The sequence below is a fragment of the Spinacia oleracea genome, chromosome 4 (genome assembly GCF_020520425.1).
Source record: "Spinacia oleracea cultivar Varoflay chromosome 4, BTI_SOV_V1, whole genome shotgun sequence".
Taxonomy (NCBI): Eukaryota; Viridiplantae; Streptophyta; class Magnoliopsida; order Caryophyllales; family Amaranthaceae; genus Spinacia; species Spinacia oleracea.
In genome coordinates this window covers 160,923,607-160,938,818 of record NC_079490.1, presented here as the reverse complement: position 1 = coordinate 160,938,818, position 15,212 = coordinate 160,923,607, and the positions used below count along the sequence as shown (strand labels likewise).

At 36.3% G+C, this 15,212-nt stretch overlaps 2 protein-coding genes across 2 annotated transcripts; one reads left to right on the top strand and one right to left on the bottom strand.

The window, feature by feature from the left end:
- Positions 1-118: 118 nt before the first annotated feature.
- On the bottom strand, positions 119-6,519 carry LOC110791290 (uncharacterized). The gene is made up of 5 exons (XM_021996045.2): positions 5,924-6,519; positions 3,375-3,958; positions 3,117-3,296; positions 1,894-2,092; positions 119-1,147 (listed from the first exon to the last, which is right to left on the bottom strand). The coding sequence occupies exons 1-5, from the start codon at positions 6,450-6,452 to the stop codon at positions 417-419; spliced, it is 2,223 nt and encodes a 740-aa protein (XP_021851737.1). The 5' UTR covers positions 6,453-6,519; the 3' UTR covers positions 119-416.
- A 2,753-nt stretch (positions 6,520-9,272) lies between these two features.
- Positions 9,273-10,756, top strand: LOC130472095 (uncharacterized). Its single transcript, XM_056842528.1, has 3 exons — positions 9,273-10,304; positions 10,446-10,636; positions 10,741-10,756. Exons 1-3 carry the CDS (start codon positions 9,273-9,275, stop codon positions 10,754-10,756), a joined length of 1,239 nt encoding a protein of 412 aa, XP_056698506.1.
- Positions 10,757-15,212: the final 4,456 nt, after the last annotated feature.

The window sequence follows — 15,212 nt, the reverse complement described above, 5'->3', positions numbered from 1 at the left end:
ATGTGCATTGTGCACCCTCTCCTATTTTCTCCTTACATGTAACCAGAAAATGCGATATAGACCACCCAAAGTCATACAAATACCTTAGGATATACGGTGCACCAGGTACACTTAATAATTTTCAGAAAGCTATAGCACATATACATATATACATCCTTACCAAGCTAGGATAAATTATAAAATTAAAGCTTAATTGAAGAGCTCAACCCACACACTTACACACCATACGTACCATACAAATCACAACCAACATAATTTGAATACAAACACACCATACATATACAATCGCAACACACTTATATATTACAGAAATCACCTTCGAAAGTTTTTTAGGGATAACATCCTTTACCATCAAAATATACACAAACCTTTGGATCAAATTCTTCGTTGGACCGATCGAACGTGTCAAAGATAGATCAACAACAACTTTTCTTGATGCAAAGATGGCCAATCATGTGAAGGCTTTCAGCTCCACTTTGATGAACAAATGGGCATTGTGGCACATACATCTTCGCATGCTCATTACTATTATCATTTATTGTTACTTCCCATTTCGCATTTAAGTCCTTAGCAGAAGCCATAGACCAAGTAGCAGTAGCATTCTCATATCTACTATGTGTAACCCTGATAAATTTCTTCAAATTCTCGTTCTTGTAAATATCATTTGTATCTATGTCGACCACAAATATGTCTCCGTACGGTCTCACGGAGTGAACGAAAAGCGGCATCGAAATAGGATCACAAGACACCGCAGCAAGATCAGCCGTAACAACAAGACTCTTTCCATCCGGGCTAAATATTGGGTGGTTCACATGACCCGGAAAAGAGCCTCCTAAATAAGAATTTCCGCTGTCGATAACTTTCACAACCACATTTTTATCATTGGCCTTCACTAGGTACACCGCAAAAAATCCCGCATCAGGTAGGTCTTCAAGTTTTTTAGCGTTCGGATTCGAACGAGTTGATGAGAATGCAATCCAATCTCCATTTGGAGACCAATTACAATGTGTGTCTACCCAATTTCCTTCGGTTAGCCTTGTTACTTTGCCTCCATCAAATTCCCCTAATTCTGCGTTCTCCATTATATATAGATTCTTGTACCCTTCCTTTGGAGATCCCTTTGTAGATCGATATACTAGCCTTGTACCTGATAAAATACACAAACGAGCTTCAACCAACAAAATTATTTTTTAATCCATATATTTATCCGTTCTTTTCTAATTGCTACTTCAATTCCACCTTGTGCAGACCCGTATTAACACTACACGATATTGTATCATTAGCGACGGGAATCCCGTCACTAAAGGCCAATAGTCGTTAATAGATTTCTTGTCGTGAACCCGTCATAAAAGGGATCGACATTAATGAAAAATTCCGTCATTAACCGTAGTAAAAGATATTTGCGGTGGTTGTTCCTGTCTTTGTTTGATGGTTCGGCAACTTTTGTGTAAGGCCGCCTTACCGGAAAGACCACTTTGGTTACTTAACTAATTCATTCAATTTCTTAACTAATTGGTTACATTACTTAATTAATTGATTCAATTGCTTAACTAATTAATACCTTTGCTTAACTAATTTGTTTCAGTGCTCAACTAATTAGTTCAAGTGCTTAACTAATTGGTTCCATTGCTTAACTTATATGATACCAAAGTGGGGTTTTGTGTAAGACCGCCTTATAGAAAAGTTTGTATTGATCGGCTAGTCCAGTCGCAAAAGGCTTTTGCGACAAGATTTTTAATCCGTCGTTATTAGGTTGTCATTAACGATACAAATTATTATAGTGTAAGAAAAAAATATCTAAATAGAGATATTTATTTATTATCATTGTTCATTGGATGCTAAAATTTAATTTTGATAATTAGGGTAACATGAAATAAGTAGGGAATTGGATACCATCAGGATTGGTTGATGGGAAAGCACTATTGTGACCCTCGTCCGTCAGATATTTGATAGTCCTATCTTCGTCGGACACACGGCTAATAGCCAATATTTGAACAGTCTCACTTTTCTTGAAAGAAGGTCCAACGCACACATAGAGTGTGTCCTTCTTTGAGTTCCACACCGGCGAAAATAACCTGTTCGACTCATTCTCCTGCACCGCATATCAACTTTTAATAGCTACATATGTCATAAGTTATGAATATACAAGCGTAAAACGCTAATTAACTGAATTTATCTTATCTGAAATAAGTCAGAATAACCACCTTATACTTTTTGTTTTTATTTTTTCATCTTAGATTTACTAACTTCTTAATTTCACCACTATTTAACGTTTTCCGTCTCTTTTTGTTAAATTATTAATCTAGAAAAATCTAGATAATATGATTGTGAAAATCTAATAGTAAAGTGTGTAGAAAAATCTAGCTAAAATAATGTTTAGAATTTACTTAATAAATATCGAGTTAAGAAGAATCTAGATAAACGACAAGTATAGAAAAATCTAGAAATTAGTATATACCAACTATAAATATGTTGTATGCATAAGTTGAGAGGTGAGCCAATCAAGAGAGCAGATAAGTGATAGACGTGAATTCTCCCAAATATTGTTGTACAATTCTAATTAAGGTAATCAATGATAAAATACAATTTTGTTATATTATTCGGGTCCAACAAAACTTCCGCGTGCGTCCTCAAATTTCTATCACTTTTTCCATCCAATGTGGCTCGTCTATGAATTTCCTTCAATTTCACCCCATAACTTCATGATTCTTCCGTTATTCACCCTCAAACCTTGCTCATAAAGTTATAATTTCAAATCTCTCTCCATTGTCAAAAATTTTCCAACTAAATCTACATTTAGGGGAGAAAAGAATCCATATATTGATTTTGTACATTAATCTATGATGAAATTTCAATGTTTCTCTAGACATGTCGATTAAGGAGAGATAGAGAAGAAGAAAAGTGGGAAAATAAAATTTTGGACCGAAAGTGTTAAGTGGTAGTGAAATTTAAGAATTTAGTAAGGTTAAGATGGTAAAATATGAATCTGAACCAGCCCACCCACCAGCACTAACAAAAAAAGTATGAGTGGTTATTCTCACAGTGGATAAAACATAAGGTGGTTATTTTAAAATATCGTAAATGTAATTAAGCAGATGTGACATGTATGTTCATACCTGATAAACCACATGTAACCCTTTGTCGTTGGCAAGCCATACGGCCTTGAACTCATTGTCAACGAATGCAAGTTTGTTGCCACAAGCTGAAACTGTTGGAAAGACACCTGAAACCCTCAATAGTCCTACATCGCTAGCCGGAGATTGTAGCTCGTAGAAATCTTTGTCAACCACATTATACTGCCAATCAAACTTAATTATAAGTTAATCTGTCTAATTATAGCAGAATATTTGAGAATAGGTCATGTAAATACGTACTGTGTTAACTTTATCGCTATTGCAACGATGGTAACCAATACGCATTTGTCCACCATTGTCATCAATTATAAAGGGATTAAAATGGTCAGCTTTGGGTCTGGTTGTAAGAGTTATTTTTTCGGATTCGGTTTTTGGTTGGTTTGTATCAAAAATCTCAATGTGTCGGTATTGATCTTCTTCACGTTCATCCTGTGTATCAAATGTAAATTTACGACGAATGGTGGCCACCGCCACTTTGGTCTCGTTGATGGCCGCCGGAGTCATGGCATTGATCTCCGTCGGGGTTACTCGAGTCACAGATGTGGGACCCATACGAAGATCAACCCGGAACACACCCCAACGTTTTTGCGCCATGACCTTCTCGATGTTGCGGTGGAAAAATAAGACATGGTCACTTCCCCAAGTTGGCCAACCTCCATCTATTATAATAAACTCACGATTCAAGGGGTGTTCAACATCAAAAACACAAATGCTAGTCTTCAAATCTTCAACCTCGCCATTCCAACCATCTGCCTTTAACTGAAAAGATGCAACTGCTATCTTCTTTCCATCCGGCGACACCGATGGATTCAAATCGGCTTGCCCTATTAATACGGGGAAGGCAATAAAGGATGAGATAACTACAAACTAACATCAATGGCACAAATTTTAATTACATCTAGTGTACAATACTCCCCATCTGAAAAATTCCAATGCAAACAGAACAACAAACATATGAAAAAACACAGTAATGTATTACACAAATTTATATAAAACGGTTTTATGTATAGAATCAATATTTTACCAAATACTTCCTCCGTCCCTTAATACTCGCACCGCTTTCCTTTTCGGGTCGTCCCTTAATACTTGCACCGCTTCTATAAATGGAAATATTTACTTATATCATATTATTTCTCACACTTAACTACTACTCCACCTACATCGCTACTCCCTACAAAAAATCATTTAAAAATTCACACCCCTCTCTCACCACTCCCTACCCTTTACACATTTCCCACTAACTATATTAAAAAAAATACCCCACTATCAACTAACACCCATTAAATTAATAAGTCAATTCAAATGTCTTAAACTCCGCATCGGTCATTCCGGTGCGAGTATTAAGGGACGGAGGGAGTAGTTACACTTCTTAATCAAATAATTACTCAATGTGATCAATATAATTAATTATATTCTCTTATTATTAATTATAGTCTCCAATGAAATAGTTATACCTTTTAGTCAAATTGTTATTTTTTTAATGCTGACATCAACGATCTTTTACATAGTGTGGTCTCAAAATACTCATAATTTATGATCTTGTTGGATACACCTTAACTTTTTAGTTTCCCAGTACACCCTCGATGTTTGTTTAGTAGTCATATGTTGATTGTCACAAGTATTAAGGAAAAAAGTTAAATATGATATAATAATGAAGCAAGTGGGGTAATTGACAATAAAAAAATATAAAAAAAACAAATACGATTTAAAATTTGCCAAAAATGGAATTATTTATGATTTAGGCTCAAAGCAAAGTAAAAAATAATAAACATTGGGCAGTCGGTTTAAAAGTGTTGGGAATAGTGGCTAATTGAAGCCATAAATGAATCCCACCCCAGCTGCAACAATTAGTCCATATAGTCTAGTTGTTTGTTGTTTTCTAGCTATTTCATATAATGGGTGTATCTGCTATTTTGCTTGTTTCCTAATTACATGTTTAGGGAATGCTGAGGTGTCTTTAATTAGGGCACTAAGTTTAAGGTAGATGCACCGCCTATTTAAGGCACGGTGAGGCTCATTGTTGAACTCAGATTTTACACAAATGAATGAATGAAAAGCTGGGTTGAATGGCATGCAATATTTCTCTGTGCAATGTTCATAAATCAAAACTTCAAAAGTTCTCATGGTATCAGAGCATCCAGGTTCGTTTATTGCACAATTCTGCTATTTTACTTCAGTTAATGCTTGATGTTTTGTTAGACTAGTTTCATTCCTAAAGGTTGAAGCTTTAAGTAGTCTCTCATGAAATCTGTAGTCTGCTGCTTTTAACCTAGAAACTTTAGTATCTACCGCTTGCTGAATTTTTGTATATGCCTAGAAAAAGGTCCAAAAATAACAATAATATGACTACAATAGAACCAACCAGTCCCCTTTATTTGCACTGGCCCTTCAGATGGTAGCAACTCCATAACCATAGAAAAATTTCAAGGATCTTCTAACTATAGGTCATGGAGAAGATCTATGAAAATTTCTTTTAATTAGTGCAAAGAGAAAACTAGGGTTTGTAACTGGTGCTGTGAAACGAGATTCTAGTGATGTTGTGAAGCAAGATCATTGTGATACTTGCAATAATATGGTGATTTCATGGATAAGGTAATATTTCTGTGTGCAATGTTCATAAATCAAAACTTCAAAAGCTCTCAAAAAGTTAAAAAACAGTGGAATTGTGACTTAAAAAAGTACAGCCCGAACTAGTAATTGTAACGCCTATAAAAAAGAAGGGACTCGAGGGAGTAATAACTTTATAACTTTTTATAAAAAGAAAAGAACATAAGGAATAATACATGTACCTTGTGGAGTTAGGCGTTTAGTTTCGCCAGTCTTTAGATTGGTTTTATAAACAGCAGTCCAAGGCTGATGAGGCTCAATGGCAGGCTCCATAGTAGAGACATAGATAAGGTAATCACCTGCAAAACATGCACTATCCTCCATACGAACACCATTGAAGGTGCCGTATAATTCAGCAAAATTGAAAACTTTGACTTTGGGTGTCCGGTCACGGTAGAGGAGAGCAATATGAAGAGTCTCGAGGCCTTTAGTTCGCTCCGAAACAAAAATAATGCCCGAGAGTTTACCTGAGTCGACATCAACGTCTTTGCCGAGGGAAGCCAACAGTGGGCGCTTGAGAATAGTCTTAAGAGCTGATGGGGGGATGACTTGGCCGTGGTGGTTGTAGAAAAAGTCCTCGTCCGTCATTAGCGTCTCATCGGTTGCGGACACGGTGGGATAGGCGGCGGCGTATATGTCGAGTGGAACGGGTGGTCGATAGGTTGCCCAAAAGGCAATGCTACCTCTCTTTTGCACATTAGAGCTATCCATTTTTCGATCTCGTCTTGTTTTGTTTTTTTCTTCTTCTCTTTACTAGTTTAGATGATATCGAATGAATGTAGTAAATGAGGTATTTATAAGCGAGTAAAAGAAGTGGATAAGTAAAAGTACTAATCTTTAGACTACTTTTTTTAAGAGGAAAACCGGCTATTGGGGAAAAGAATTAACTTATCTACTTGAGAGATCTTTCATTGTTGTAGTAGGTGATACACTGATACGTAAAGGAAAAAAAAGAGATGAATAACTAAAAGAACTTATCTATTTCGCTTTAGTGAAACGCAAGCAAATAAGCAAACTAACTACAGACTATCAAAAGCTAACTAACTACAGGAGTACTGCGTAAATATGGTGTACCAAAATATGAAAGATACAAATAAATATACTCTGTCCGTTTCATAATAAGAGAAATAGTTTTACTAGCACACGAGCCAACGAACAAATTTGACTATTGATATCTTTAACTCCCGAATAATGTTAAAGTCAAATTCTTGCACTTATTCTGAAACAGAAAGAGTAATATTTAGAAGAAGAAAAGTTAAATTTACTTTTTCAAGGCTATGTACATACTTCATGTTTCGCAGGCGGTTTGTTATGACAGTTTAGGTTAGGCAACCCCCTAAATTATTTTGGGACTAAAGCTTGGTTATTGTTGTTATTATTATTGTTTTTTCAAAGATTTAGCCTATAGCCTACTTTTTATACTTTGGATTTTTCTACACTATACACCTGTGTTTCACCATTAATTTAAAAGTATATATGTTGTACCAAAGCCTTTTAAATTTTCCTTCCCTGCATGCAGAAAATAGATGTTCACAAGTTCCGTTACTTTTCGCGAAAAAAAGTTTTTCTACATGAACGTTGGTGTTGACCCTAAAGTTTTGATGATGACAAAGCAAACTCCTGACAATTGGTTAAGTTATGTTGCATAATAGGTTCCGAGCAAGTAATTGATCCATGTCAAATACTACATTGAAGATATAATCATTAAGCAAGTTTACAAAGGCGAGATCCTTAGGCGAGTTCCTAAGGCGAGATCCTCATATATTATGTGGATCCTCGATGTTCCAGAGAAGGAACAAATTGGGAAGACTTCGAGTGAAGCTTCTAAAGGTGCAACATGAAGACTACAACATATGAGTTTATGTTTAGGATTTATGTAAGTATTTAATATTGTTTATACGTAATTTGGAACGAAAGGAACCTAAGTATTTTGGTACGTTTTAAATTGAAATATATTAACTGTAATTATAAAAGAGTTTTAAGTTGGAAAATCTTTGTTAATAAATAAAATGAATTTAATTAATAAATGTAAACATAGGATTCTGTTTTCATTCTCCTTGTTTCTCAAGCAAAAGATTTTCCATGATCCTTAAAACTCTCCCACGTATTTCTGTTTAAACGTGCATTTAGTGTTTTGATTTGGTCTCCCTGTTTCTCTCCAACTATGCCCATGTTACTGAGCAGTAACTGTTAGTGGGTAGTTGAGGAGAACATGGGTACCCAACCCTAAGTAAAACTCTCCTATAAAAGGAGAAGAGTTTTAGCTTTTCAAAACACAACTGATTTCTACAAAATCTATCTTAAAGAACTTAAACGTTTTAAAAGAATCAGTTGGCAAAATAGAGTGTTCCTTGAGTTCCTTATTATTATAAGCTTTATTACGTACTAGAATCTATCTATCATATTGTATTTGGGGTTTAAGGATTGAGTGATCCTTGAGTGACTTAGAGTTAAGTCAAAGAGAGAAAGAGCGACTAAGAGTTTAGTCAAAGAGAGAAACAGTGACTTAGAGTTAAGTCAAAGAGAAAAGGAGCGACTTAGAGTTAAGTCAGAGAGAGAAAGAGTAGCACAGTAATCGAAGGGGATTGCTGTGGGGAACTCGTGTTCGAGAGGAACTCGAGTTAAAGAGTGTATTTGTAATAGAGTTATTGCATTAATACAAAAGAGTAGTGAGGTTCTTCTTGATTAGGGTCAAGAAGGTTCCTCCGTTTTATATCTTTCTTCGCTCATTGTTCTCAGTCTCTTTATTGTTTAAATTCCGCAAGAAACTTACTCAAGTTCCCAAGAAACAATTCACCCCCCCTCTTGTCAAGTGTTCCTACTGAACTATCAGTTGGTATCAGAGCAGGATCTCACAAAAATACAGGAAACCCTGTTGAGAAAAAGTTCCTGGAAAGTATGAACGCTTACGAGAAACTCGAGGAAGGTTATTCCACTCAAAGACCTCCAATGTTCAACGGGAAATTCTACACCTACTGGAAGAACAGGATGGAGATCTATATCAAGGCAGAGAACTATCAAGTCTGGCGAGTCATAGAAGTCGGTGATTTCGAGGTAACAATGACCAATGCTCAAAATGAGGTAGTTCCTAAACCCATGTCTGAATTTACTAAGGAAGATTTTGAGAAATTTGAAATCAACGCAATGGCTGTGAAAATCTTGCATTGCGGCCTTGGACCTCACGAACATAACATAGTTATGGGGTGCAAGAGCGCAAAGCAAATCTGGGATCTCCTTCAAATAACTCATGAAGGAACTAATGAGGTCAAACGCTCAAAAATTGATTTATTAATGTCTAGGTATGAACGTTTTGAAATGCAACCAAGAGAAACAATACAGGAAATGTTTACTCGTTTCACTAATATTACTAATGAACTAGTTTCTCTTGGAAGAAATATTCCCTCTGATGAACAGGTTAGAAAGATCCTAAGGAGCATGCCACAGGATGATAGATGGAGGACCAAGGTCACTGCATTGTTTGAAACAAAGGACTTCACCAAATTCAACATTGAACAACTGGCGGGATCCTTGATGACTCATGAATTACATCTAGGAGCAGCTATTCCTGAGAACCCAGGCCTTGCTCTCAAGGCTGAGGAACAGGAGGACTCAGAACCTGACGAAGATGAGGTTGCTACGTTGGTCAGAAAAATAAAAAGATTTTACAGGAACTCTAAACCTGGAAATCTAAGAGGAAGGAACTCAGTGAGAAAATCAAGTGGTTCCAAGTCTGACCAAGGATGTTTCAAGTGCGGTGATTCTGACCATCAAATCAAAGACTGTCCTCAGTGGAAAAATGAAAAAGGGAAAGGCAAGGGAAAGGATCAATACAAGGAAAGGTTCAACAAATCCACCTTTGCCAAACCCAATTTCAAGAAGGCAATGATTGAAGCTTGGGAAGAAGCCACTGACTCGGAAGAAGATGAGGATCAATCAGATGAAGAAACAGCAAACCTTTGTCTTATGGCAAAGATCGATGGAACCACCCAAGATCCATCAAGTGAAGTAAGGTCCTCAACTCTTTTATCTCTGTCTAAAACTAAATTAGTGGAATTATTGATAGAAACTCTAGACATTTTTAAAAAGCTTATCGTAATAAAGGCTCAAAGTGACAAGGCAATGGAACTTAGCAAAGAACACACAACCTACCTCGATAATGTTAAATCTGATGTACATGGTAGGTTCTTTCAGTTGCCTGTCAGGAATACCTCTCTTAAAGACTCTTTCGAAAGAGTTAAAAAAGTATATATTATGCTTGATGAAGCTAACAATGCTGATGAAATTCAGGAACAAGAAGATTTCGAAATTGGTTTAATTCGTTTTACAGATAATGATGAGGAAATCTCTCCTGGAAGACATCAAAATGGAATAGAAGATCCACAAACACAAGAAACTGCTTCTAACCAAAAAGTTCCTGTACAAAGAAATCCAAGAGCCCCTGATCCTGAGGAACCAGAAAATGATGATTCTGAGGAACCGGAAGAAGATCAAGAAACCTCTGATGCAGAGGAACAAGGATCTCAGGAAACGGAAGGAACTGAGGAGACCTTAGATGTTCCAGTGGCACAATATCAACCTAAGCCCTGGAAACATCAAAGTTCTCACCCAATGGATCTGATTATCAGTGATATTAGGAAAGGAACTCAAACAAGGTCTCAACTAAGGAACTTCTGTGCTTTTCATGCGTTCCTCTCCACAATCAAGCCAAGGAACCACGCTGAATCTTTGAAAGATACTGATTGGATCACTGCCAAGCAAAATGAGTTAAACGAGTTCCAAAGGAACAAGGTATGGCATCTGGAATCCAAACCAAAGAATCAAAAGGTCATAGGATCGATGTGGGTGTTCAGGAACAAGCTTGATAAACATACAACGATCATCAGGAACAAGGCAAGGTTAGTAGTCAAAGGCTACAATCAACAGGAAGGTATTGATTTCGAAGAAACGTTTGTACCTGTTGTTAGATTAGAAGCTATTCGAACTCTAATTGCTTTTGCAGCCTTTATGGGACTTAAGTTGTACCATATGGACGTCAATGCTTTCTTAAATGATTTTCTTGAAAAAGACGTCTATATGGAACAACCCCCGGTTTTCGAGAATCCCGAATTTCCGAATCACATCTATAATCCTGACAAAGCTCTCTATGGGTTAAAGCAGGCTCCGAGATCGTGGTACGAGAAATTATCCAAGTTTCTTTTACAAAATGATTTTAAACGAGGAAGAACTAATAAAATTCTATTTTTAAAATCAAAAGGATCTGACTCACTAGTTGTACTAATTTACGTTGATAATATATTGTTTGGTACAACTAATGAAAATTTTTGCAAGGAACTTGCAAAGTAAATAAGCAGAGAGAAGCACGGGAGAATGAGATTGGACCTCGGGATGATCAAGCTAAGATAAGTAAGCAGGAAAGTTCCTCACAAGGTATTACTTTTATAGATTTATGCATAACTATTATATACCATTATAAATACATGTGCGTAAAGCATAACCGAAGTTTGCCATTGTTAAGGAACAACCAAAAATTTAGAATTAAAATGTATATTTAATTAGTCAGTAATATGAGATACGTGATTTAATTAGTTTCTCTAAAATAAGAGGATCATGGATATATTCTTTTTGTTACAATTTTTTTCCATCTTTTATTTTTCCACAAATTACTTTTTATTTATTTTTATATATCCATACTTTTTATTTATTCAATTAAATTTTATTTTTTTCCAAAATTAAAAGCTAATGGATCACACCTATGGATCTCTCATACCCATAGCCTCCACAAATTCACATCTCACAAATTCAACACCACAAACCCTAGAAAAAGAAAAACCCCAAATCTAAAACCCTAGCCACCATCACCGGCGGCCGGACTCAAGCAGCCACGACCACCGGCGGCAGCGGCTCGACCCCAAGCGTCGCAGCACCGACGGCCGCGAATCCCCACTCTTTTGCCCTTAATCCCAGCCACGACCCACCACCTCTTCTCTCCACAACAACCAGCGACGGTGGCTCCAAATCACTGCCCTCCCAGCCGTCCGAATCCGCCATCGTCGCCGAAGCCCACACCACCACTTCCGACAAACAACCTCCCAAAATCCTCCACCCAAACCCGTTCGCGACCACCCTTACACCAACCGCCCAGATCGCGACCCATCACCACACAACATCCGACCCGCTCGCGCCCTCGCCCAGCCCAGAACCGTCCTCCCTTCCTTCCGCCTCCCCTTATGTTCGGTTGACCAAGGATGCCGAGGTTATTGCAAAAACCGAAAAAAAAAAGAAAAAAGAAAAAGAATTACGGATTGTTCTAAGGGGGAAATTACCTCATTCCGTGTTCCTTCGGTTGATGATGCAAATTTGGTAACGAGATTTGCAATTAATATTGAGGATAATGGGTTATGAATTATATTCAAGGGATGACGTTGTTGTTATAAAAAAAAAAAAAAAAAAATTATGAAAGGTTAACAACGTGGTTCCTAAGGTGAACAGTTCTCTGTTGTTTGTTGATATATATTATGATAATGAGAATGATGATGAGAAAGTGGAAGAATGAAAAGACGCAATAGAAGTTGAGAAAGGATATGGATCTATATGCAGTTGAAAAAGGAACAACCTAAACTTGCTACATACCCAAGCCATCTTTCCTGATCCTATCCATTTGTGTTACATTACGCTTTTGATTTTTTTTAGAACTTTTTATTTTATTTTTTATATTCTTTTTGGTATGTAACCCTCTGTTGGGAAACATACGATTTTTATTCTTTTATTTCTGTGGAACTCCTACAAGATCGTATCTCTAAGAACTTGGCTTGTTAATTATTATGTTTTATATTCGAAATTAGTACGTTGTAACTTAACTTTGAGGCTAACTTAGTTTGCCAACCGTTGATCGGAGGGCGCTCTAATCGGTATATATTAGTATTGTGTATTTCTACTTTTTGTTAATGCCAACAGGGGGAAATGAATGCAAACTTAACTTAAATTGATCACTTGAGTCCGTCTCACTACTCTCTTCTCGATGTAAGTTTATAAAATTTTATTTCTCGTTTTTAATTTTATTTTCGTTTATTAAAATTAATTTCAATTTTCCTTAATTTCATTTAGGAAATTTAAATTAATTTTTATAAAAATACTTTATTTAATTTATTGCTTTATATTTATGCTAATTGATTATTATTGCATTTAGTGAAAGTTTGCTTTTGTTGTCATCACCAAAAAGGGGGAATATTGTTGACCCTAAAGTTTTGATGATGACAAAGCAAACTCCTGACAATTGGTTAAGTTATGTTGCATAATAGGTTCCGAGATCCTTAGAGGGATAATGCTAAGTTAAGGAGATCCTGAGTTGGATAAACTAAGCAACGTGGAATATAAGCAAGTAATTGATCCATGTCAAATACTACATTGAAGATATAATCATTAAGCAAGTTTACAAAGGCGAGATCCTTAGGCGAGTTCCTAAGGCGAGATCCTCATATATTATGTGGATCCTCGATGTTCCAGAGAAGGAACAAATTGGGAAGACTTCGAGTGAAGCTTCTAAAGGTGCAACATGAAGACTACAACATATGAGTTTATGTTTAGGATTTATGTAAGTATTTAATATTGTTTATACGTAATTTGGAACGAAAGGAACCTAAGTATTTTGGTACGTTTTAAATTGAAATATATTAACTGTAATTATAAAAGAGTTTTAAGTTGGAAAATCTTTGTTAATAAATAAAATGAATTTAATTAATAAATGTAAACATAGGATTCTGTTTTCATTCTCCTTGTTTCTCAAGCAAAAGATTTTCCATGATCCTTAAAACTCTCCCACGTATTTCTGTTTAAACGTGCATTTAGTGTTTTGATTTGGTCTCCCTGTTTCTCTCCAACTATGCCCATGTTACTGAGCAGTAACTGTTAGTGGGTAGTTGAGGAGAACATGGGTACCCAACCCTAAGTAAAACTCTCCTATAAAAGGAGAAGAGTTTTAGCTTTTCAAAACACAACTGATTTCTACAAAATCTATCTTAAAGAGCTTAAACGTTTTAAAAGAATCAGTTGGCAAAATAGAGTGTTCCTTGAGTTCCTTATTATTATAAGCTTTATTACGTACTAGAATCTATCTATCATATTGTATTTGGGGTTTAAGGATTGAGTGATCCTTGAGTGACTTAGAGTTAAGTCAAAGAGAGAAAGAGCGACTAAGAGTTTAGTCAAAGAGAGAAACAGTGACTTAGAGTTAAGTCAAAGAGAAAAGGAGCGACTTAGAGTTAAGTCAGAGAGAGAAAGAGTAGCACAGTAATCGAAGGGGATTGCTGTGGGGAACTCGTGTTCGAGAGGAACTCGAGTTAAAGAGTGTATTTGTAATAGAGTTATTGCATTAATACAAAAGAGTAGTGAGGTTCTTCTTGATTAGGGTCAAGAAGGTTCCTCCGTTTTATATCTTTCTTCGCTCATTGTTCTCAGTCTCTTTATTGTTTAAATTCCGCAAGAAACTTACTCAAGTTCCCAAGAAACAATTCACCCCCCCCCCTCTTGTCAAGTGTTCCTACTGAACTATCAGTTGGGTTAATAGCAAAGATACGTGTGATTATAATATCGAAAACCCTTAATTTGTTTAAAAAGTAACGAATTTTGTTAACGTTGGGTTAACAACAATGATAAGAATGTTTATATTTTACAACTACATGATCGAATCCGTATATTGTGAGAGATTTCAAAAGCATTATGAGTACGTACAACGCAGAAATCACAGAAACATAGAGGTATAACGCTGAAAAAACCTTACATCCTCCTTTTTATAAATATCGCACCATCTTGTTTTTTATACTATTCAGACTAAATCTTTGGTCATCTTTTTTATTCATCTCTAAGAAAAAATATAGTCATGGTTGTAAACATCAATTCATGTTAGAGAAACTCTAGAGAGAAGCGAGAGAAAACCTTGCCTTCTCCCCCAAGTTTCCCTTCGGTGCATGATCTCCATTGTGCACTGCTGCCATGGCAAGGAAGTCTGGGGGCAAAATGCAAGGTAGTAAGCATGGCAATGCAAAGCAGAAACCAAGAGGACCTTCATCTGATTCTCAGGCTCTTAGGACTCGATCGATTGAGGAGGTTTTAGGAGTCGAAGCACTGGATTTGACGATTAAAAATGAAATTCTCACCCCCAAATCTGGATTGAAACACTTGCAAGCTCGTTCTGAACTCAGGCATTCCTTCAATGAGTGGATGCAATCTGTTCACAGATCAGCTAACAAGGTGAATAATACTCCATCTAATGTTGACATTGGTACGATTTCCATTCCAATATTGCAACAATTTGATGAAGTAATGACTGAACATGCTGATAGTGTTGATGATGAATTTAGGCCACCTGATCCAATTGAAATGCATCCTGTTTCTAGCCCTGTACAGATTGATTTTAATGATATACAGGATGAGGTGGATTTTTGGAATTCTTCCATAATCTGCTATATTATTGGT

What these genes read in the sequence shown, in the direction of transcription:
- LOC110791290 (XM_021996045.2), bottom strand. Translation starts at nt 6,452, where the DNA reads ATGGATAGCTCTAATGTGCAAAAGAGAGGTAGCATTGCCTTTTGGGCA. An exon ending in TAAACGCCTAACTCCACAAG is followed by an intron (nt 3,959 to 5,923) that starts GTACATGTATTA and finishes CCGTATTAATAG; the next exon opens with GGCAAGCCGATTTGAATCCA. An exon ending in GGTTACATGTGGTTTATCAG is followed by an intron (nt 2,093 to 3,116) that starts GTATGAACATAC and finishes TATGCGGTGCAG; the next exon opens with GAGAATGAGTCGAACAGGTT.
- LOC130472095 (XM_056842528.1), top strand. Translation starts at nt 9,273, where the DNA reads ATGACTCATGAATTACATCTAGGAGCAGCTATTCCTGAGAACCCAGGC. An exon ending in AGACCTTAGATGTTCCAGTG is followed by an intron (nt 10,305 to 10,445) that starts GCACAATATCAA and finishes TCCACAATCAAG; the next exon opens with CCAAGGAACCACGCTGAATC.